The sequence below is a fragment of the Calonectris borealis genome, chromosome 2, assembly GCF_964195595.1.
Source record: "Calonectris borealis chromosome 2, bCalBor7.hap1.2, whole genome shotgun sequence".
Classification (NCBI taxonomy): domain Eukaryota; kingdom Metazoa; phylum Chordata; class Aves; order Procellariiformes; family Procellariidae; genus Calonectris; species Calonectris borealis.
Window position 1 is genome coordinate 99,261,013 of NC_134313.1, and position 24,015 is coordinate 99,285,027.

General features: G+C 43.7%; 1 protein-coding gene across 2 annotated transcripts in view; it reads left to right on the forward strand.

Moving 5' to 3' along the window:
- Positions 1 to 24,015, forward strand: part of PHACTR1 (phosphatase and actin regulator 1) — a 313,153-nt gene that overhangs the window by 144,518 nt on the left and 144,620 nt on the right. Inside the window, exon 1 of one of the 2 annotated variants that reach the window (XM_075142706.1) lies at positions 16,356 to 16,639. The exons of the other annotated variant lie outside the window; for it this stretch is intronic. Coding sequence (XP_074998807.1) covers positions 16,387 to 16,639 — 253 coding nt within the window. The 5' untranslated portion in view covers positions 16,356 to 16,386. Of the gene's footprint in view, positions 1 to 16,355; positions 16,640 to 24,015 lie in introns of those variants that run through there. 2 annotated transcript variants of the gene reach the window in all.

Consider the following 24,015-nt stretch of genomic DNA (forward strand, 5'->3'; position numbering starts at 1 on the left):
CATCCTTGCTAGAACAGAGTAATATATTTTCCTCACTCTGTATCCATAAAATAATATTAATGTCTAAAGCAAGACATATAGGAGGCCTTCTTTACGCAATATAAACTACAAGGAAATCAAACATTCTCTTTGAATTGAGCTTCCCATAGTGTGGCCGGAGAGGTTGTGAGTGGTTTTTTTCTTTGAAAATTACACCTGTAGTCATGGGATCACTTGCCTCATACTGAGCAATGCAAAAGACGTTATACAGCAATATTTGCATGTATTTGCATCCAGCTTAACACGGCAGGGGAGTTTAATTCTGCATTAATCTGGGCATTAAATTTATAGTAGTTGTTTCATAGCTTTATAGGGAAAGGCAAAGCTGCTGAAGAGTTGACACAGATTCAGTAGGATGTTCTTCCCATAAGACAAGGCCAAAGTGAAACTTCAGTGGATACAGGAGGAGAGTTATCAAACAGAAATCAGTCTGGGACATCTGTTTTAGGAAAGGCCTCAAAGTATTGTGGTAGAGGAACACATTTTTGAGGAATGAAGTGTGCTTGCTTGTTTGCTTTTCAGGGCGAATGGACTCACGGCGTAGCCTCAGAGCCGTTGACATTCTCAAACCTTGAGGCTGAGAAGGCAGCGGCAGATGGGGCCTGTTGGGCACAGGAGAAATGTTCTTTGGTTGCGTTTTTTCCAGGAGAGGAAGGGGGGAGTGTGTGTGCTTGTATAATATCTTATGGCCAGAATTTGGTAGTATTAGGTTTTTGCCAAGAAAGCGTGTTCTCCAAAAATGCCCAGCTTGACATAGTTGAATGCATGTAAAAGACAAAATCTATTGAATGCTTATTTAAATAATTCTTCACCAGCTTAGTGGGTTGGAAGTACTCCTCCCATTTCCATTTCAATTCTGATATCAATGACTAAGAAGCAAAGAAGATTCATTTCCTTAGCCTAAATCTAGCCTTAAATACTGTGTTTGTTTCAATCCAGCTCTGAGAAGAAGAAAGCAGAGGAAGGTATGAATAAATTCTAAAACTTTCTGACCATATACCATTTAAATTCTGTATTTGGATCAAAAATCAGTGCTAGTGACCAGAAATTAAGATTTTAATGCTGTGCTCTGAGAAACTACCTTGAGTAGAATGAGGAAAAAAAAAAAATTTAATTGTTAATGGGGGAAATAGTGTAGGAGATGGTTTTGCAAAATGGCATTGATCAGGACTGTAATTAAATGGCATCTTAAATAAATGAAGGGAAGCTCAGCATAGATTTAGTTTTTAAAGAAAGCTGGATTTACAGTGCTCCAGATGTTTTGCTTAGAATAAGGTTCATTGACCTGGAATATGAAAGTGTGCCAGCGTACTCACTGGAGCATTGTTAATGTCTCTGACTGGGTTTGTTTCAGGATCTTTGGTTTGAATTTCAATATATTTCATTTTGTGAGCACAGTGATCTAGAAAGAACGTTTAATCTACAGAGATTAAAATTATAAAGGTGTATACCAAGCATCCAAACACAAAGTTTTGCATTGTGACTTTCCCCTATTCTGTTTTGGTTTTAACCAAGTCATCCCAAGTGAGTAGATCCATTGTTTCTTGAAAACCTATTTTTGCAAGGCTTGTATTATCAAAAATCTTTAGCAGCACAACTGTGTTTGAAGAATGTTTTCACATTTATAAAAGGCCTCTGTCTTATCTGACCTGTCATCCAGGTACCTTTTGTAGCCAAAGATATCAGAAGGCAATGCCTGAAACAATTGAAAAATTACCAAAAAACCTCTAATCATCATTAAAATGATAGTTGAACAATATTTTGTTTGTGTTCACCCTACGTACTTTTTTTACTGCCCATCCTCCCAACCAGTAGACAATTGGAAGTTACTCATTTACAGAATGTTGGCAAACAGTTTTAGACCATTAGGACTAAAAGATACTGATATTACAGTGTCTCTCCCCTCAAACAGTGTCGTGCTTCTTGTCAACAGAGGCAAATGAGTCAGGCTTGCAGCACCTCCTTTGTCTACTGACGCATGAAAGAACCACCCTTAACTTTACAAGTATCTATTATGAACAGGCAAAGTGTATTTTCCGAGTTGCTTCTGTGAAGCAGTTGAGCTCTGTGTTCTATATCTGAATGACCACACTCAATTTCAAAACCTGTGAACAAAAAAAAAGGTAATGGACATTGTCCTTCATGCCTCAGGATCCTCAGGACCATGAGTCTTCCTTGCTATTTTCCCAAAAGCTAGCGTTCTCTTGGTAATTGTTTGTCCCTGGATGATACGTCATCTCATCAAACCTAGCATCACCAGCTCTGAAACTGGACAGCTGTAAGCCTTTGGATTTTGCGGGGCTATGCGTTAGAAATCTAGGTGTTTGTAGAAAGGTCCTGATGTCATCATTACTGTGCAGTAAAAATGCTTTGTTACATGCTCAGAGTCAAATGTGTCAGGAGACAGATTGTAAAGATAATAGATTTATTCAGTCCCTGGGCTTTTAACAACAGAACAAAACATCAGCAAGTTAAGGTAACAGAACACAGGAGTATATGTGAGAGTAAAGAAGTTCCTAGACTGCTCTAGTGTCTCAGCCAGCTCCTAATTTTTTTCTCCTGAATCAAGCTGTAATCCTTACCCCTTCCTTTGTTGTGCAAAATGCCTGCTTCTCTCTGTTCTCCTCAGAGGATGGGAAGAAGATGCAGAAAGAAATGAAGGAAAAGAGATCACCTTCTCCTGTGCCATCAAAGCTAGACTCCCTTTGTCTCTCCTTACAAAACTGTGTTTCTTTCTTTCTAGCCATGGGGACATTTCCTTCCACCTCCCCTCTCAGATGCTTTGATTAATATTACTTGGTTGCATCTGAATTAGTCCATTCCTGCCTTGGAGACATTCACAAGTCCTGAAGACCTACTCCTAAACTCCATGCTTCAAACTTCTTATAATCGTAACTGTTTTAACTTTGGGAGAATTGTCAAAATACAAAATTTGATTGTATGGACTGCGCAGCCTAGAATGGGGAACTGAAGACTGGCTAACCTTTCCCCCGCTCCCCTCCACACCGTTGGATTGTGGTAGTCATTCTAGGGACCCAAGGAAACCCATGCTTAGAAAGTTCGCAAAGTCCAGTTATTCAACATGATTATACTGCTGCAAATGCCTAATGTGGTCACATTGCACAGACCGAAAGCAGAACACGCAGCAGAGTAACGTTGCTTAGTAGTGTGCTAGATGAAGCACAATGGTGCTTGGTATTTTAAATCCATGCTAGGTCGGTGGCAATGACAATGGACTGCATCAGTATAACCCCACTGATGGGTCAGGTCACTGTCTCTTGTCCTTGTTTTATTTCTTTTCTTTTCCCATGCTAAACTTACTTTCCTAGCTTCCCTCTCTCCTCCAGCTTTCCTACCTCTTTTTGACCCCTTAACTAAGTTTCCCTTCTCCACTATCTCTAATCTCTCCTCTTCTCATGTACTTCATTTACTATTCCCAAAATGTAAAAAATGGCAGAATCATAATTCTGAGTCGCTGAAAATTTCTGGTAAGGAGCTGAACTACAAGTTGTGACTTGCAAATCCCAGTGCTTCTCTGACAGTAACCCAGCAGAAGAGGCAGTTGTCCTTTGTGTGAAGATAATATTGTTCATGGCTCTTGCTAGCGAGCCAGGAGCTGACGCCGTTCCTTGGTACTAACTAACACGCCTTCTCTTTCTCACTGGAGGGATTTGTGAGAGCAGAAGCAGACTCTTGAAAGATGCTGATGAACATAGTGGCTAGTAAAGGGCACCTTCTGTTCTTTGCTTCTTTATATAGACTGCAGTTGTGCCCAACAGGCACTGTGCAATTTCTAAAGGCCCAGGCAGGAAGAACTGGCTTGTAATTGAATGCAGATTCAAATAAAGCTCTGGCATGTACTTTCTGTAAGACATTGAACAAGCTATGCTGTCTTTCTCTTTGTCATATTTAAAGGATACTTTTACAGTTGCATCTAACCTTCAAGGCTGGGCTGTTTGAACAGTACCTTGTGTAAAGCACCTCCTCATGCAAGTTGTGGTGCTTATTACAGATAATTACTTATGAATAAGCCTTTGTCCCAAAGAGCTTACAAGAGACCAAGTTCATTCCACACAGCCTGATGAAATAAATCAGATGGCATTCACATTCAGTTGGTACTGACTTGACCTGAATTCAACCTGTCTGATATAAAGATGAAAATCTTTCCATATCATTATAGAACCCCTTCAACCATTCATCATCTCTAATTGCTAACTTCGTTATCCCCTAGCTAAGCAGCAAGCCAGCTATTCATAATAGCTTTATAATAAGCTGCTTCCTTCTCTACAACCCATGTTCTTTGTTTTGTTACCTTCTTTGCTTTTAAGTCCTGCTTCGGTCAGAAGAACAAGAGAAAGAGCAAAGCAAACACTTGTTCCCCATTACTGGTTCCTGCGCTTCCACTCGGAGGCCAGATTGGCCGCACAAAATTCCTGCTCCTGTCCTGCATGCAACCACAGCTAGTGCCCTAGGCTGGAAGGCTTTCCATTTGCGCCTGTGTGTGTTTCCGTGCAGACCTTAAGAGAGTGGTGCCTCAGGCAGCCAGAGCAGCCCTTTGTCATGTGGTACTTGTTGTGTTTCCCAGAATTTTTGTCCTGTGGCAACCAGAGTGTGGAGGTGACATTCCTTCAGATGGAGCGGTTAGGAAGTGATGGAGGAACCTCGATCAGGAAAGGTTACAATGCATATTTGCAAAATGTGCACAGTTCACCATTTCTCAAAGCGACTAGAAAAACGATGAAATATGGCCAGAAAAAAAAAGCAGCGCCTTGCTATGAAAAGCTTATTTGCAGCTTATAGTGCATGAGATCTCTCAAGAAGAGAAGCTGCAGGTCTCTTGAGGAAGAAAGCCAAAAGGCTTCCCTGGAGAAAACTGAAAAGCTGTGTATATTCCCATGAGCGCAACTCACCAGCTTCTTACCTATAGGCTGTAGCATGGTCACATCCCACCCAAATATCTCATCTGAGTGGTTGAAAGCTGCCACCCTGACAAGCAAGCTCGCTCATTTTGCAGTTGCAGAGTACAGAAATACACTCACACACCCCTGTGAGCTAGTCTTTGGCTCTAGACTGCCTTTGGTTGTTAGCACAAAGGTGTACAAGTCAGAGGAAGATACTATTGATGGAATGTTTTAGAATCATAGAATAATTTAGGTTGGATGGGACCTCCGGAGCTCAAAGCAGGTCTAATTAGATCAGCTTGCTTGGGAACTTACCCTTGAAAACCAACAGAGAAGGAGATTTTACAACCTCCCTGTGCAACGTGGTCTTATGCTTGGTTGTAAGGAATTAGTAGTCTCTCCTTTAAGCCTTAACCTGTTGTGGGGAGGGGAAAATATCTTTTTATGCAGAAGTGTCTGCTTCAGTGCAAGCATCGCAAGAGAACGCAAACTAGATTCTCTCCTGAATCTTCTCTCAGCGTGGTCTTTAAATACTGCTTATGAACAATAAGTTCTTAGTTGTTCATCGTGATGTAAGTAACATAGATGTGTTTGGCCTCTTAGTATACATTTTTTTGATAGATTTCTAGTCATAACCCATAAAGTGATTGAAAGCTTCCATCTGCTATTGGCCTCATGATGCACTTAGAGCCTTACCAAAGTCTTGAAGCACCAAAGTCTTGAAGCTGGGATGCTATAAGCTTGGAGGATTACTGCACTAAAGAAAACCTGAAGGAGAACATTAGGACAAAAAGTCTGTTGAAATGTCAGAGTGCGTTGTATACTGCAGTCCTGAGCTCTGCTGGGGCCCCTTGGAATTTCTGTAATACACAGTAATAAAAAAGATCTGCAGTGGGTTTTACCACTATTTTGCTGCATTTCCTCCACTGTGAATGAAATGCATGTTGTACTGCAGACTTTCTACTTCAGCCATCAGTCACACGTTCTTCTCTGGTTCAAACCTTTGGCAAAAGCAAAATCTTGCTATTTGTGCTACCTTTTTCCCCGGGAGACTTCGATTTTGGCAGATAGGCATTATGGCTCATGCAGGTGGAGCAGTTGGATCCGTAAAACCTCAAAAAATAACAAATGTTAGGAGTAAGTAAGTTCTTCTTTCTTACGAATAATTTACACACATGATGGCTAAGATTTCAAAGAGTAGTATATGTGTGTAGTTATACATTATGACAATGCATCATTGAGAAAGCTGAATTAGATTTTAGCTGTTAATATTACCTCCTTTTATAAAGGGCGCTGAAAAATTACTAAAATCTAATCTGGATCTTGAGACTATAATTATCCAATGGGCAGATGTTAAAGAGCTCGGCAAATTTCACATTAAAATATGTTCCAGGATTTCAGCAAAAACTGATTGTGCAGCTATTTCTTCAGATCCTTTAGCACACTGCAGCTTCTTTTGTTGACTGCTATTCAAGGTTTTAAAGAGGCAAACAATGCTTAATATGGCCTTTTGTCAGCAAGATCTGTTAATGGCACATGTATTGTCTGTTGGTGTTGTAGAGGCTAGCCTGGTTATGTTAAACTCTGGGGACGGTAGGGGAATGACATGGCACTCATGCAAAGCCAAACTTTTCCCTCCGTGCTTTGTGCTTCATACCAGTCCACAGTGAAAGTACAAGCAGCAACTAACAGATAGGAGCCCGATGATGAAAAGTGACTGGGCCGCAGTAAAGATAATAGGGGCTAAAAGGAGGAGAGGAAGAATCCTTTTTTGCTGCTTTTCTTTGGAGAAAGTGAAAGGCTCCTCATGCAGCTTCTCTGCTGTTCAGAGGAGCCTCTGTTTATGCTGCAGAAGGAAAAGACTGAAAAAGATGCTCATTACATTGTCAGAAGCTTCTTGCTTCATTTCAGTACTGCGAGCTGCTAGCTCACTGGGAGATATGTATAGAAACGACATGCTATTCCTAGGGATTTGTGTTGTCTTTTTTTTCTAATTTGAGAAAAATGTGAGTGCTTATTGAAGTGAGGAGATTGACAGTGTGTGCTGCTGTCAGGCCCAGTGGAGGCAGATGCTTGTGAAAGCTTCCCCCTACAGCTTTGCCAGCGTACGTACCTTAATCGTCCTTTGCAGCTGGCCCGGTACTCCCGGTTCCTGCACTGTTCATGTGTAATTACAAAGTGCTTTTCAGCCGTGGGGAAGCCTCTGAAGATTGGGAGGGTCTGTCAGTTCAAAAGCACCCTGAAAGTTTGAATGTCTATTCACAGCTTTCCTAATCTCTCTTTTCCTCATCCTTCCCCTTATCTGCTTTCTCTTCCTACTGAACGTTATTTCCCTTCGCCTGATGTTCCCTTCTGAATCTCTGCCTGCCTGCCTACTCATTTGTACCTCTGTTGGACCTCGCAAACATTGAGCTTGCTCCTTCAGCTCAGCCCCTCGACCTCCATCTGAGCTTGGTCAGGGTTTGACTTTACTGGACTTGCCGGCTGGCTTTCCCCACTCGTCCATCTTCCAAAGCTTTTGCATTTTATGACTTTGTCAGATTGTCTCGAACACAATGGCACTGGAAACCACAGGAACCGTAGCGAGCCATTAAACTGAAATGAAAACTCATTAGTTTTGTGAAGCAGTGTTGTGGTTTAACCCCAGCCAGCAACTAAGCACCACGCAGCCACTCGCTCACCCTCCCCCCGCAGTGGGGGGAAGGGGGAGAGAATCAGAAAGGTAAAAGTAAGAAAACTTGTGGGTTGAGATGAGAACAGTCTTATGATTGAAATAACATAAAATAATAATAATAATAATAATAATAACTGTAATGAAAAGGAAAACAACAAAAAGAGAGAGAGAAACAAAACCCAGGAAAAACAAGTGATGCAACCGCACACGACCTGCCAACCGATGCCCAGCCAGTCCCCGAGAAGTGATTGCTGTCCCCCAACCAACTCCCCCCAGTTTATATACTGAGCATGACGTCACATGGTATGGAATATCCCTTTGGCCAGTTTGGGTCAGCTGTCCTGGCTATGCTCCCTCCCAGCTTCTTGTGCACCTCCTCGCTGGCAGAGCATGGGAAGCTGAAAAGTCCTTGAGTTAGTATAAGCACTGCTTAGTAACAACTAAAACATCAGTGTGTTATCACATTCTTCTCATGCTAAATCCAACACACAGCACTATACTAGCTACGAGGAGGAAAATTAACTCTATCCCAGCTGGAACCAGGACAGGTAGACCCTGTGGCCCACAAGAGACATGGCAAGTCCCAGGCCATTGGCCTGGAAAGTTTGGGTAAGAGTGTAAAACCATGTTACTTCAAATGAGCTCTTTGGGACTAAGTCTGCAAAACTTACTCTTCTTCATTTGCCTTTTCTTTTTTTGTGTGAAAGTGTACCCTAAACGAGTGTTCTTCATGCACAGTCATATCCCTGACCTTCAAGTAAACTATTCTGAACTGCAAGCAACAGACTTAATATGAGTCATTTATAAAGGCAAAAAATCCAGTCATCCCTATTATGTGCTGATCGTAACTTTGTCCGCTGTAACCTGGTGATCTCAATAGCCAGTAGAGAGTTTCTGAGATAATAACTATCCATTTAATTGGTTTGAAATAAATCTTTTGGTCTGTCTAGCAATTTCAAGCCATGCTCTTACTTATTTTGGATGTATTACTTCACCAAAGATTCCTACAGTCTGATCCTTCTCCATAATTTCGGCTTGAGAAGCAACAACAAAAGTAAGGATTATCAGCAGGAAATGTTAGTCTGTGTATATTCTTAGGGAAGCCATGCTACTTGATATCATCAGGAATTAATTTGATTAGTCATGTAGACAGAAGTGCGGGGGCTATTTGTGCTGAGAGCAATGCTTGTGCATGCTGATTGACTTCATTGCAATTGCCTGTGATGGAAAGTTCAGTTTGACCTATTTTCTTAAATTTTCCTTAAAGCCAGATGACTCAGACCTTTCTGGAGACAGGTCAGAGCACTGTGTATGGCTCAGTCCTTGAGTGCCTGTGACAGGGAACTGAAAGTCTTAGACCTCTGGGATTTCGTGATATTCATGTCTATCCCACACACTGTAAAAGGGATGGAGCTTCACGATATCCCAAGTGGCAGATCTAGAAAGATTGAGTTTTTCTCAGGTGTGTCGAGTTGATCACCCAGGATTTTCAGGCACTAGCAATTACAGGTCGATTTTTCCTCAGCAGTGTTTCTTTTATTCCCATCTTGAGACATGTGCAGTTCTTGAGAAAATAGCGGGAAAACTATAGTGGCATCCTGAAAGATGATGACCATAACCTGCTTTACTGAGCTTTCTTTGCATGCAAGAGTCTCCAGAAAAGGCTGTTCCGAGTCATCAGTTTGTCACACACAGAAAACTTGATTGGTTCCACAGAATTTCAAGTTTGTCCATTGCATGTTGCAAATTCGGGGCTTCTGCTCTATTTTCCATGTTATTTTAAGTCAAACATTTGATTTTGTGCAAATTAATGTTCTTGTTGTAAAACAGTTGTAATGCACATCTCTGGAACCCTCCAATTGCCTTCTTTGCTTTGCTTTTCAGACATTTAGTTTTACTTGGAGCCAACAAATCACAAATGCCTAGTTTCTATATCCATAGGAAGAGGTATAAAACTAACCCATGATGTGGGAGGAGTTCTGCCTGTTTTCTACCCAGAGGTGGTCAGTACCTGACTTCATTTACTCCAAGGGCTTGGACTGCTCCTCTGGACCTTCTCCCTCCCTTTTTCATGGCTAGGAGCATTTCTGACAAGAATAAGTCACAGTTTTTCCCCAGGGGCTTGCTAGACACAGAGGCACGCACAGAGACATGCTCTGCCTTCTCCCCTCACTGAGCTTTTTTTAGCGTGCTGTGGGGAATTATAGATGCAGCCAGATACCTGACTGTGGGTTTGGTTTTGTGTTGGGTTTTTTAATATGTATTTTTCTGCACCTATATATAAGACAGCTCTGGTTCTGGTGGGAAGAAAGCAGAAGGTGCAGAGCTGTTTCTTTATTTATGAGCAGAAGGAAAAAGGTATTTTGGGGGTGGGAGGGGTGAAAATCCAATGTGTAGTGTAGTAGATTTTTGTTCTCTCAGTGTCAAGCCGGGAGTAACTGGCGAGGAAGCTGCTGCATGTTGTGAGTCTCCAAGTCACCAGTGCTATTGTGTTTTGGTATATGTTATGGTGTGCAGCCACATGAATTGCTAAATTGGCCAGGCAGAACTTGATTCAGATTCCTCCCTGGTTACAGTCTTGTAATTGCACTGAGGTTTTTGGAACTAATTTTTGTTAAGTTCAGGATTGCAGCTGTATCTAAACTGAGGGTGCAGGAGTGCTACTGAGTCCCAGTTCATGCCTCTGCTCTATCCTGTGTCTATTATCAAGGTAAAAATGGTGTAGGCTTCCATTCCTCTGGAAAGCCAGTTATTCAGGCTCTGCAAAGTGCTCCAAACAGATCACTAAAACCCCAGGGTATGCCACATCTAAATTAGACACACAAATTCAGAGTAGATTTTCTAAGATACGAACTAATGACCTTGTTAGGACTGTAGTGACTAGTGGCTCTGATGCGAGGACTTGCAGTGACTTTGCTAGAGCAAGAACTTCACCTATAATTTCAGCATAAAGATTGTCTCTTCCTTTGAGTGTCATCTAATGCTAATGGTTGCTTGCTCAGCTGTTTTACAGATCCAGATTCCACATTGTTCATTGCTGGTGTTTACCCTTAGCTTCATCAGGCCTTTGTGCACTAATTACACATACACGTTTGGGCATTCAAATGGCAGCTCAGCAACTTTCCATCTCTCCTGCTGGGTAGGATGTCATCTTCCTTTTTATCCTTAGAAGCCCTTTACCGTCAGCAGTTCTTCACACTTGAAGCAAACAGGTGTTTCTAAGCTTATATGGTTTTTGCGTGTAACCTTTTCTCTTCATTTTTATCACACCATATGGTATCACACTGAAATAAAGCAGGGCTTCTCCTAAATAAGGAGAGAACTCCATCATGGCAAAGCATGTGCATGGGATGTGGAGAGCCCTGCAAGTAGAGCAAGAATGAGCAGTGTGATGCTTCAGCAGCGTTGCTGAACATAGGAAGGCCAAGAAAGGGCATTTGCTTTCCTTTCTTCTCCCCTCAGTTTGCTTTTGTTTGTGCGGCACTCATCACCTGGCTCTCTTGGGCTCGTGACTGCAAGGAGTAGCTGGGATTGTTGCTTAAGAATGTGTTTATAGCTACAGAACTAAAAAGGTCATCTTCTATTTTGGCCTGCTGGAGTCTCAGGCTGATTATCCCTCCTCCTTGCCCTCCCAGTTTTTGCTGATGTGCCATGCAGTAAGCAGAAATACGCAGAAATACTGTCAGCCTAGCACCCTGGAGCCCCTGCCATGGACCAGAGTCCTGCTGCACTAATTGCCTGGCAAACAGAAAATATTTGGGTATCAGGGTTTGAGTTGTGGCTTGCAAGTAGAAGGATTTTCCACCTGGCAACAAACTGTTCTGGCAAATGTCAGCTGTCCTGAGGTGGCTTTTGGGGCATTTTTTGGCAGTGAATAGAAAATGCTACCACTGTGTTAGTGGCCGATTCCTCTGTTGTAGTCAATGGATCAAATTGTACGTATTTGCCTCTTCACTCCGAGTTGATCAGTTTGTTTCAGTGTGTGTAATACAACATCAATGTATGCATTAATCACCAGAGCAGCTGGTAATGAGTTAATTTATCTTTTATCTCTTTTTTATTCTCACTGGAATTCACACTACAGTGGGCAGAGGAAATAGGGAGGAAATGAAAATATTTTGAAAAAATTGCCAAGTACAGGGGCATCCCTGCAAAAACATCACTGCCTAAATAGACTGTAAAACTAATGAATCATGGTGTTTTGGTTAGAAGGACTAGACTGCTGAGAAGAAATGATGCTGCCTTGTTAGACTTGCGTTTGTCTAGCATTTTCACCTGGACAGTGCCATTCTGTTAGCCACAGCTTCTTCAAGGAAACACTACAGCTCTCCGAGATAACCTTCGTATTGCCTTGGTGGTGCAAGGGAAGCGTGGCTGAGAGGCAGGCTTCCACGCGCTTTTTGATGTCCACCTATTTGTGCTGGAAGCAGGATGGAGCCTGTCCTGCCCACACAGAAACCTCCACGTTGTTCAGCTGAGGGGCTTAAGGCAGGCTTCAGGGGTGTCCTGACTGGCACTGGGCGTTTGCCCAGTGCCACAGCTTGGAGAAAGAAGTAAGAGGAAATCTTTTTTTTGTGGTGTGGAGGATGCAACCAAAAGCTTGCCTGCTTTTGGCTCCTTGGTTCCAGCACACTTTTTGCTTTCAGAGATTGTTTGAGGGCACGGTGATCCAAAAAAGACTCTCAGCCAGGTGATCTGGGACAGGGGGAGACACGGTCCAGGGGAAAAAATGGAAAGACAGGGTGGAGCCTCAAAGATTTTGATGCAGAAATGAGTCCATATCTCAGTAGTCACCTTTTTAAAGGGGATGCTGCTTTCATCTCTTCTTTATGGACAATGGAAGTGGCACCCTCCTTAATGGCAAAGGCTGCGGTGGGAGGAACTGAAGGTACAAATGGTTTCCCAAACTTACACAAGAAGTGAATGTGGGCTGGGAATAGGATGCAAGTTTGTTGATTCACTGTCAAATAAGCAACTGTCTGACATCCTCTTCATTGATTTTGTTGTCCACCATGCAATAAAATCATGCCAGGGTTTGCAGCCACGTATTGAGGCAGTGAAAGGGTTATGCTTTTTTTTGACTTATCTTTAAAAACAAGGCAAAGCACGTCATTTTCTGCAGGAATACTATAGTACGTTCATTTTACATTATTTGTCCTGGAACTGATTAGCAGCGGCAGCTTTCACCATAATTACACAGATCATAATTAAACGTATTTTTGTTTTATGAGCTGTGGCAAATTCAGATTCTCTATAAGGCGGCTCTGAGGAATGAAGGCAATTTGCATGTTATAGTGAAGTGCATGTTACAAGAGACATACTAGCAGATGGCTTCAGGGCTTGTTTGCATTCAAAATACATAGCACCTGCAAGCAAAAATGCACTGGGCTTTCTCCGTGATAATTTGGGGCTCTTATCCACATGGAGTCAGTGTTACCCACTGGACCAGTTATTTAATTCCCAAATGTCCCCAGACGTGTCAGAGCAGCTGGGCTTCTGCAGTCTCTTGGGATCTGCTTGCAAAAACTCTGTCCGTTCCCGTAATGTTTGGTGGTTCTTTCATAGTACAGAGTACATGTGAAGCTGTATGGAGTCACTAAAGAGATTTACACCTGACCTGTAGGAGTAGTTACCCGGATAGTCTCCTTCCAGTCTCTGCCCGAGAAGGGGGTCGCTCCTGTCCCTCTCCAAAAGTTGTTTGGGGTTGGGAGATAATAACAGAGTCACTAAAAAATGAAGGGTTATGGATACCAAGTCTGTTTTCAGATCTGAGTTGAATTTCATGGTTTTAGAATAAAAAGAGTTGCAAGAGGAGGGATAAACACTGTTGAAACAAAATCCAATGAAACAAAAAAGCTTAAGTTTGGACTGAGTGAACCGTTCAGACTAAGCCTGGTAGAACATGTTTTTCCTGTTTCTCCTCTCATTTTGCTATAAACAGTAGACCTCTGTATTTGAACAGTCTGTGTAAGTGTTCCCTCTCTGTCACATACAAACACCTTCAGAGCACCTTGCAATATGATTTCATAAAATTTGTCTGAAAACCAGAAACATGGACATCACTGTTCTTTAGCCAAGGAGCTGAGATATCAAGATGTTGTAAGTAATTTGTCCAAGGTCACAGAGGGAGACTGCAAAAGACTGATGACCTGATGCAGTTTTTCATGTCCTAAGTCCTACCTGATTCCTTCACTACAAGACCATTTGCCTTATAAGACCAGCTCTGCTCATCTTCAGCTCTGCTGAATATATCATGCTAGTTTCCTTTCCTAAAGCAGGTGAGGCACAACACCCCAATACTGCCCTGACACAGCAGATATGGTATTCCAGTTTTGAGTTCACCCTGCATTTCCTTAACACTCGTATTCCCCAAATTCGGGGAAGTTCACATTTGCATGTGGTTTCCTTTCCTGACCCATTTCTATAACGCGGCAGTGCCTGGTACCAGTGACAGACAGCAGTGAACTCTACGCAAGTTCAGAAGGTGAATTACGGTCATGTCTTCTGCTTACCTAATTATTTTCTGAATCACAACCGAACTGAAGGTGTTCTCAAAGGCAATGAGTAAGTTAGAGCGAAATCCACTGCGAGTGTCTGAACTGCTGGGCGACTGGTAGGGGATCGAGCTGTTCTCAGCTTTTGTTTTCCAAATGTGTAAGGAAGCAAACAGTGTCTCAGCATCAGGCATCCAAAGGGACCTTTTCAGTGCATTAACTCGTAACTACACGATACGCACACTTGGGGAATTCACCTGCTTGTTCCTGAATAATTCTGCATTCCCTATTCTCTTAACGCTTAGATGAAACAGGTGAGAATTTTAGATGAGCAACACATGCAAAATCAAGTCCTTTGGGGCAATACTTAACCTGAGGTGACCGACTATTCGACATAAACCTATATACATAGCCCAGTGTGCAGGATGCTGTGCGTGGCTTAGTGAACAGCATGATTCTACTGAGAGCATGCTTCAGCCCGTATTTCTGTGGAATCTGATAGCACCTAGTCTGATTTGTGAATGCTGCTAAGAAAAGTAAAGCCTTGTAATTTTTGCCGCATGTGACATCTCAAGGTTTCAACTCCCGGGAGCGCCAGGTGAGAAGTCAGACCTGCATCAGAATGACGCAGAACAAGTAGGTCAGCAGTTCCGTTGCATGCATCTTGTGTGTGTCTGTGCGCGTGTGTGCGTGCGTGCATTTGAGAAAATGGAAAACCATGGCACTGAATCCTTAAGTTTCTGCTCCGTCTTTAGGCAAAAGTCTCGCTGACTGTTTCATGTGCAGTTGAAGAGAATCAGGGCTGGTTTGGCCTCTTGTTGCAGTAAAACATGTGGCAACAATGTGTGGAAATGGTAAAGAATTGCAGTATGAGTGGATTTCTTCTAACAGAGAGCAAGGGCTTTGGCTAAAAATACGGAGAATGGTATTATTCTTTGCCATGTTTCGTCTGCCCCAATTGCACTCTCTCTCTGCTTAGTGCCTGCCAAACTGATAGCTTGCTGAAGATTTAAAGGAGCAACACTCACATTCCTATAATAGCTACTAGAATAGCTGAGTTTATCATCTCTTCTTCAGGCTTTCCTTCCCGAAGCCTGCAAGAAGCAAGCATCCTCGCCGCTGCTCCCCCCTTTCTCTGTCCTACAGGCACTGTCCTGAGCTGCTGCTTCGGCAGGTTGGGCAGCTTGGGCTGTTGACTGTGCCCTGAAAACAGACGGCGCATTTCGGGGGCAGCTGGGCAGCAAGGGATTGACAGAGCGTCTGGCCAGAGATTATAATCTGCTCTCTGCTCTGGAGCAGCTGCATTTTGGGCAGGAGGCAAGGGAGACAAAGAAGGGGGTATTCCTTATCCCCCAGATAAGCAGTCAAAATGAATTCAAACTGTCTGCACTTCTCTGGGAGCCTCTGGTCAGCCTTAGCCTCGGAGGAGCAGTCCCGTTGCAGGGGGGCTTGGGCTGAAGTCACCAGGCAGTGCCAGCCGCTGTCAGTGGCTGGCATTGTGAGCCCCAGACAGGCCAGGACAGGCACCTCGTCTGTCTTTTAAAAGAAACAGGCAGAAAAAGCAAGAATGAAAAGCGGGAGGGGTTTGCAGAAGGGGAGCTGGTTTTCCTGGGGCACCCGAAGCAGAGAGGCCCGGCGCCCCCAGAGCTGAAGCCGCCTGCGGAGGCGAGGGGGGGGGGGGCGGGGCAGCCCCCTGTCAGCCTGCTGGCAGACCGTCCTTTCTGTGTAAAATATTAATTACGGCGGGACAGGCTGCCATGCCACCCGAGCACGAAGGCGAGGTTGCCGAGTTCGCCAGGCTGGAGAATGGCAGCGCGTCCTGCCAAGGGACCGCGGCGCTGGCAGTGCCGGCGGCTGTGCCCACCATCCCAGAGGGCTACGGCCCGGCGCGGGGCTCCCACGGATGTGGGGGCTTGCCAGAACAGGGTGGGGGAGGCATGGGAGAAGAGGAGGGGGCCGGAGGGAAGGCTCTGCGCTCCTGGGATGCCTGCAGCCGGCAAGGTAGCCAAAACTGTCCCAGGCTCCGCTTTGCCGCCACACATGCCTAGCGCCCGCGGCTGAGGGTGAGGCTCCTCGCGGGCATGGCCGGAGCGGGGAGACGCCGAGCATCCTCCAGCCAAGCCCGAGTGGATTGGTTAAGGAGCAGGGTCGCGGAGGGCAGCAAGGCTCAGGCAGCGCTTCTGCCTGCTCTGCCTCCCGCCTCCCCCCCTCTCCCCCAGCCCTCCCCTTCATCCCTGTTGTGTGTGTGGCAGCTAAACGCTGAGGCGAGAGGGAGCGGATGGCGGATTGCACGCACGCCAGGCAGCCTGGGATGCTTGCTTTTTCTTCTTCTGGCTGCAGGCAGGGCTCGGTTTCAGACATGAGTGGAGAGAAACCTAAAAAGAAATCTTTCTATCTAGTGAGGATGAAGCCACTGAAGGAGCCCACCACCACCACTAACAACAATGTCTCTTTTGTGATACACTGTCACATAGGCAAGGAGATCAAACACATTTGCAGCAACTGCAGTCGCGGGGAGGAAGCCCGTGACGGTGAGTGCTGAGATCCTGTGGGTGTAGGAGAGAAGCAGGGGAGCGCGTTTGCTTGCATGGGGGGTGTGTGTACATGTGTGTGCTCCCCTCGGAGGCTGGGATGCTCGGCTTGCCCCTCCACAGATCCCAGGGAAAGAGGAAAGGGAGCGCGGGAGGGATGCACTGGGCATCGATTCAGCGTGTCGATCAGAGAGATGCCAAGAGGGACAGGTCCCCTCGATTGCCACAGCAGCTCTGTGCTGACAGTTAAGGAACCAACTCTTCTTTTTTCTGCCTTTTTTCCCCTAGTTGCTATAGAAATTGCTGTGTGTATCGATTGTGTTTTGTTACCATTCCTGTGAATTTTAGATCAGGGTTTTCTGCCTTGATACATCAACTTTTTCCTTGTCGTGCTGCAGTAGAGTTTGCTTGACTCAACTCAGTATTTGGAAGGACTGGTTTACCTGGAATCCAGCTAGTGTGATTTTCACCATGCTGTCAAATGCATGGGGGAAATTGTATTTTTATTGGAATTAATATAGTGCTCCTCATCAGACAACTGTTCTCATCCCTTCCCCCTCTCCTTTTGGGACTGAGCAAAACCTCCAGAGGGTATTCAGAGAGTGACGGTGTAATCAATCACAGGTGTTGCTACAGGTAAGTATATGCTTTTTATGTTTCTGGGAATGCAAATACTTGAAGGCAACAATGACAAATTATTTGGATTTTGCCAAAGTCGGCAATTAGGAGAAGCTGAGAACTAAGAGGAGCATAAAAGCATTCAGGCAAAAAACAGCCTCACAGATGTTACCCCGCGTTCTTGTTCAATGTTGTATTACTTCGTTTTGCTGTGTGGTTTTACATGTTACTTAGGACTGACGGCACTCGACTTAGGACTCCCTATTAACTGGTGTGGTAGACAGATCTCATTTTCTGAAGGTCAGGGAAAGGCTTTTTTTGTGATAAATATGAATATGAAATTGCTATAATTTTCTGAGCTGAGGTTCCCAGTAGTTGTTGGCACTTCCTTTTTCAGGTTTTGTTTCTGAGGCTATTATTATTATTATTATTATTATTATTATTATTATTATTATTATTATTATTATTATTATTATTATTAACCAAAGCCGCTTTTGTTTGCTCTATGCAAAAGAACAAAATATTATTTGGGATCTGATGGTCCTTTGTCAACCACAGGTCTGCAGTTTAATGAAGTAACTGTGGTTTTGCTAATGTCTCTTCAGAATTTGCATCCTGCTAGTGTGATTATAGTTTCCTTTGATTAAAAAGCAGCTAAAGCTGAACGAAATTGCTTTCAATGGAAAGGGAGAAGATAGCCTGAGAAGCCTGGAAGCCCACAGTGGGTTAAGCACTCTTACTGCTTATGCCACTACAGCAGAGGAAAGAATCTGATGAACGCTATGCAAAATGTTGAGTGTTTTCTTTCCTCTTCTGTGCTGCTGGTGACAGCAAGCCCCACAGATATTAAATGAAGGGCTATGTGCAGCAGCAGCAGGTACTTTATACTATTAGTGTGGTTTATTTATCCTGAAAAGCAAATGAAGCCATTTGTTAAAAATTTGCTTTCCTAGATTAATTGAATTGACCTAAACCTCAATTGCATCAACATCTTTTGCTGGGTTTTTTTTGCAACCTTGTACTTGAAATCTTAGCACAGTAAGAAAAGAACATTGCTTTCCTCCCTTTTAGTGCACACATGTCTATGCATGGATGCTTACGAATGTATAACTCCAGTTACTTGTACCTCTTAACAGACTAATAGGTATATATTTAAGGACTTTACTTCCTTTTTTATGTTTGATTATTTAGCTTCAAACCATTAGATACTCCGAGGGAAGGTATGCCTCTTGACAAGAGATAATCTCGTAACCCTAGCCAGGCAAAGAATAGAGCACAGAGGCTTCCAGCCAGCAGGCTCCCAGAGCATCTCATCGGTCCGTTTTCACCCCCTCCTTCTGTGGGGTAGGATGTCATTCCACCTCATGCAAATAACTTTTATGGTCATCATTTTAAAAGTATGTAGTACCGGTACATAATCCTTTCTTTCCCATCAGCATGCACAGCTATGAGTTTCTTTCAGAAAGTAAAGAAACTGTAGTCCCAGCTATGCTGGCTGAGCACGCTCACTGGCTTGACTCTGACACATTTTTCAGGACTGAAAAATGCCAGGTTTTCCCTGGTTAAAACCTCTTCCAGACCTTTTGGGGTTTGGAGGGAAAGGATCATGTAATGAACTGAAATTATGATGTGATCGTCATATCAGCAGGACAGATCAGGTGAAAACCTGTAACCAGCCCAGGTATGGAGAAACCTGTAGGGATCTCAAGACGTCTGTGTATCCTCACAGTTGCACAGCCTAAAGAGCACCCAGAAAGGGGACCGTTTAGCACTTTTTATAAGGGAAGTGCACCTAATTTTGCAATGTGGACACCCCCACCCTCCTGTTCAAACCTACGTATAGTTTATACATGGTCTTGCAGGCCTGAAACTGCATTAGTGGACCCAGAAGTACTGTGTGGGTCCTGTGTGACCTGAGCAACTATTGTATTTGTTGGAACTGTGTACAAAGACCAGGTTTCAGACCTTATAGCATAGGCAAGCCAGTGGGTTACAGTGATTTAATGCTGAAATACCCTCCAAATCCAGTTGTGGGTCCTGGATTCTAATCATCGTCTTACTCTGCGTTCTCATTGTACTACTGCACTGGCAGAACTGGAGAAGGAAAATTCATGCTGAAACAGAGGGAAATCCTTCAAAGACGACTAACTAATCTAGCAAAAGTCATGACTAGGAGAATAGCAGAAGACAGCTGTGAAACTGAAGGGTAAGATGGAGGCAGGTGCTGAATTGTATGATATCTTAGAAGGGAGGTCATGTAATTTGGAGAGAAGTCGATGAAGGAATTTGGACATGCAGATGGGCTCACTGAAGTAAGGATAAAGGGAGTTGATGTGGATGCAGCATTTTGATGAGATAAAAAATAAGAAGTGAGAAGCTCAAAGAGAAGCAAGAGGTTACAGTAATGCAGATGGAAATGGGAGATGCTTTAGCCATTGGACTGAAAGAAATGGATGTATTTAATGCTGATTTAGTTGGAAAGTAGAAAACAGAGAGGGTGTATAAGGCACCAATACTGAGAGTTTGGGTGACAGAATAGCAGAAATGATGTTGAAAATGGAAAAGTAGTGAAACTGTATGTGAGGGAAGAATGAGGAGTATGGTTTCACCCTGTGAAGTTTGAGTGGCCACAGGACATCCAGGACAGGATGCCAGAGAGGCAATCAGACATGGTAGACTGAACTGAGAGGGAGAGGTTAAGTGCAGAAAGATATGAGTCACCTCCAGGAATAAAAGAGCAATCAGGGCTGAGCTCTGAATGCTGCCAGAGGAGGGCTGCGAGGGAGATGTTGGGACAAGCAGGATGGTGAAGAGTTGCAAAAGTCCCAAGAAAAGACAGACAAGAAGTGAGGAGAGAACACAAGTGGAGGTATTTTGAAAGTGCCAGAAGCTCGGGAAGTGAAGGGGAATGAAAATACTTTCTGAATGTAAACATGGGGAAGTGACTGGTAAGGTTGTAGAGCAGAAGAAGCTAGAACTACAAGAGATCGAGGTGCACTGGGACTGCGCAATGCTAAACATCTTCTGGTATGTACAGAGCACTTCTCAATTGACTGATTTCAGTGGCCTCTGGGAGGGTTGTGGAGGTGCTGGGTCATAGCAGATGACATGACTGATGAGCAAGGGAACAGTAGTTAGATGGACAAATACAGGGAGAAGAGATTTGGCTGGGTTTTATTTAAGGTGTTCATACACTGAAAACTGACTGCAAATCTCAGGCTCCTGCAGAAGTCTGTGACCGGATCTGGAACATGGTTTAGATGCATCTCTACTTTAGTGTGGCTAGAAAGAACTGTAGAGGTTTCAAAGGTACCCAGAAATGACCTAAGAGAAAGAGCGAGTAGAGCAATTGTAGTGGGATACTTTTGATTTTTATGCAGAGGATCTGACAAGAAAACTTAAGTGGAAAGCAATTACCTAACAGTGCATTGGAAGAGAGGGACTGCACAGAGAAAAGCGGGTTTTTATCAGTGACAAATGAGGGTTCTCAGCTGAGTTCCCACTTCTGCGATCTCTGGGCAGCTTCAGACATGTCCGTCCATGTATCACTCCATACCTAAGTTCCTTGTCTGTAAAATGGAGACTGGGATTTCCTTTCACCTGCCTGCTGGTCTGTAAATAGACTACGAGTCTTTTAGTGGGGGGAAAAGGGCTGTCTCTTGCTATTTGCATACCTAGTGCCAAGGACTGTAGGGCTCCAGGTTTTTGGGGTCTCTAGGTACAAGTGTAGTGGAAATATAAATAATATTAAGAATGAACATACCCAAAAGGTTTCATTCAGAGTTCAAACCCAGTCTATTATGCTCCTATACTTCAGGGTTTTGCTGTTTAAGAAGAAATGGTTCATTATATATATGCATGAAAATCAGCATGGACTGAGAGTAGGAATTCCAACACTTGTTTTTCTGCTGCCATCCTTCTTCTAGAGCTTCCAGATAAATATCTTTTCCAAATGGAAAGGGGGATCTGGGGGCGTTGTCGGGGGTGGGGTGGGGGGTGATTCCCACCTGGAGTTGAAGACTCTGTTACTCTTTTCAACCAGGAACTTTGAGAACATTTACTTTATCATCACTTAAGAGATTGTCTCCGAAGTGATTCTTCTGCTTCCCACAAAAGTAATTATTAAATGAAGTAGTTATTTTCTAGACAAGCTGTAAGCCCTGCAAGAGCTGTGTATAAAAATAAGTTTTCCTCCGCTAATTCTCACATTATTTCAAATGGTAACTGCTCTTCCATTACCATCTCTAGAGTGAGCGCAGTATGTGGCTATGAGGCATTGCAGTCATTTACAATTGTACCTGTTAAAAATCCTAAAATATTTTGGAGGAAAAAAATTAGACTACACAGAATGGAAAAGCAGGCAAAAAACCAGCGTACCTGGTCCTGCTGTGAAGTGTGGGAAGCTGAAAAACACGTTTGAGGTTTCAACAGCAGATATAATTATGCAATGTGTGTCTTTAGTCTCTGAGGAATAGTTACCTTAAAGAAAGAGGCAGGGGGTGGGGGAAGAAGGCATGGGCTTTCATTGCAGAGTTAAATATGTCTCCTTGACAGCACAGATCATAAAATAAAATTGGTTTATTTTTGTCGATTGAACTCTGTAGTGTTTGATTTGGGTGAATACAGTGCTATGCCAGAGAAAGTTGATGAGGTCAAGCAAAGAGATTCCACATCCCAACAGGCTGCTGGGGAGCCGGGCGGGACACTTTGCTCCCACCAGCACCGCTTTCTGCTCGGGAAGATACAAGCCCTCAGCGTTTTGCAGGCTGAGAATCAACGTGCCCTTCTAGGAAGAAGGTGTTATTCCGACTCATGTTAACTTCCAGAGGGCAAAATCCCAAGGGAGGCAGGACACGATCGTTTACCTTTCCTTTACCAGGGAGCGGGGAGGGTAGAGTCCCAGCGCCCCGCTCCCGTCAGTGTGTCTTGCACGTTAAGGACTAACTGAAACTCATCAGTTACCCATGGTTTTGTCCTGAGATCAGAGACTAACAGGGCTACACTGTGCGGCTGGGCATGGCCGGCAGGCAGGGAGGAGAGGTGGGGAGGAAGAGAAGAAGAAGAAAAAAGGTCAATTCGGGCTGTAAGAGGGCATACCTCTGGCTTACAGGCTAAGACTAGCAAATGCGAATGGCTGACCGGAGATGTGTGAGGCTTTCCTTAAACACCAGCAGTTACTTCAGCTGGCTAGTCTGCAGTAAAAGCAAAGAAGAGGGTTGGGAAAAGAGAGGAGGGATTACATCTTCTACCTTTATGTCCCAAAATAAAGCTGAAGAAACACCACCAAGCCTGGGGCAAGCAAGTCCTCAACTGCTCGTGTGCATCTCTGTAGTCACTAACTCATATCCTGTTAAACTGCCTGTAGCAAAAACTGCTGGCCACAAAATAAGCCAGTTGTGTACCATTCCAGGCGAGGCTGTGCTGGCAATGGGAATTTCACGGCCGGGCTTGCAGGGGCTGTCATCCAGCAGAGCTCCGGGCTTACTTTGAAGAGCCGTGGAAGATGCCTTGTCCAAAACTGCAATATAATTTACATTATTGACTGAAACTGTAGGAAAAATGTAGGTAATAAGCGAGGTCTTCACTTCGGTAAATTAGATAGCATGCGGGAAAGAGGTGTACACAAGATTGGGTCAAGCTTACGCAAGCAGATGTCTAAGTCAGTCCCTTGTTTTCCAGTGAAAACTCCTGTGTCATTGATTGAGGAGGTTTAGGAACAAAAACAACAAAAATGATGGAATTGGTCACAATAGCTCAGCACCCTCTCATTTTTATTACACAGTGTTGACATTAGGACACTGATAAGAGGACACCTCAATTTTTCGGGTCTTTAGAGAACAGATGGCTGGCCTGTTTCAGTCCTGTCTCCTCTCATTGATTTCTCCTTTTCAATGCTGTAACTCAGTTGTCATCCTTTGATAGCATCTTACCATCCTGCTCTCTATTCTGAGAACAAAGTTTAAAGTCTTGGGAAATGTAAGCCTCTTAAATGCAAAGAGTGGGGCAACACTGAACACACAATGAAAAATCAGTTCCTTGTGGGGAGTTCAAAAAAGCAGATAAAATGCCATCAAGTATGATGAAAGCAATACCGTGTTTTTCCTGTATTTAGCAGTAATGCTCTGCTCTAAGTATTTGTTGTCATCTTGAGTAGTATGCCTAGTTTTGATTCTTCTGTATCAGTTAGATAGATACGTCAGAAATGCAATACAGAACTATTTGATAAACGATGAAAGATCCCAAGTTTTCCATATGTAAAGGGGGAGGCAATGCATAAAAAAGGGGCAAGATGGCATTGATCATGGAGGAGCAGGTTCTCGTCTCACTCTGCTATTACCAGAGCACTTCAAACCATCTGATATTGGCCTGGATGAACAAGCTTGGCTTTCTGTGCCTTTTTTTGCATCATCCCGATGTCCTATTTTATGCTTTGATCCCTGCCCAGGTGGGCAGTTAGTTTCCATTTCTGTGTTTTGTCTTTTCTGAGTACTTCCCTTACTTGCTTAGAGATGTTTCTCTTAGAGGATGGTTTGCACAGTTGGCCTCTTTCTTTTTTTCAAATTTGGGATTCTTTTGAAGAAAACGAGATATATGGAAGTACTTCACTTTACATTCATTAATGGAATTTTATTAATTAATATCATCCCTGCCTGTCAGAGCTAAGCAGCAGAGAAATGCTGGGTATGTAGGGAAGAGATCAGAAGACTCAGTATTCTGCCGTGTGACATCTCTGCCTTTCTTCTCTTTTTGTTTGACTT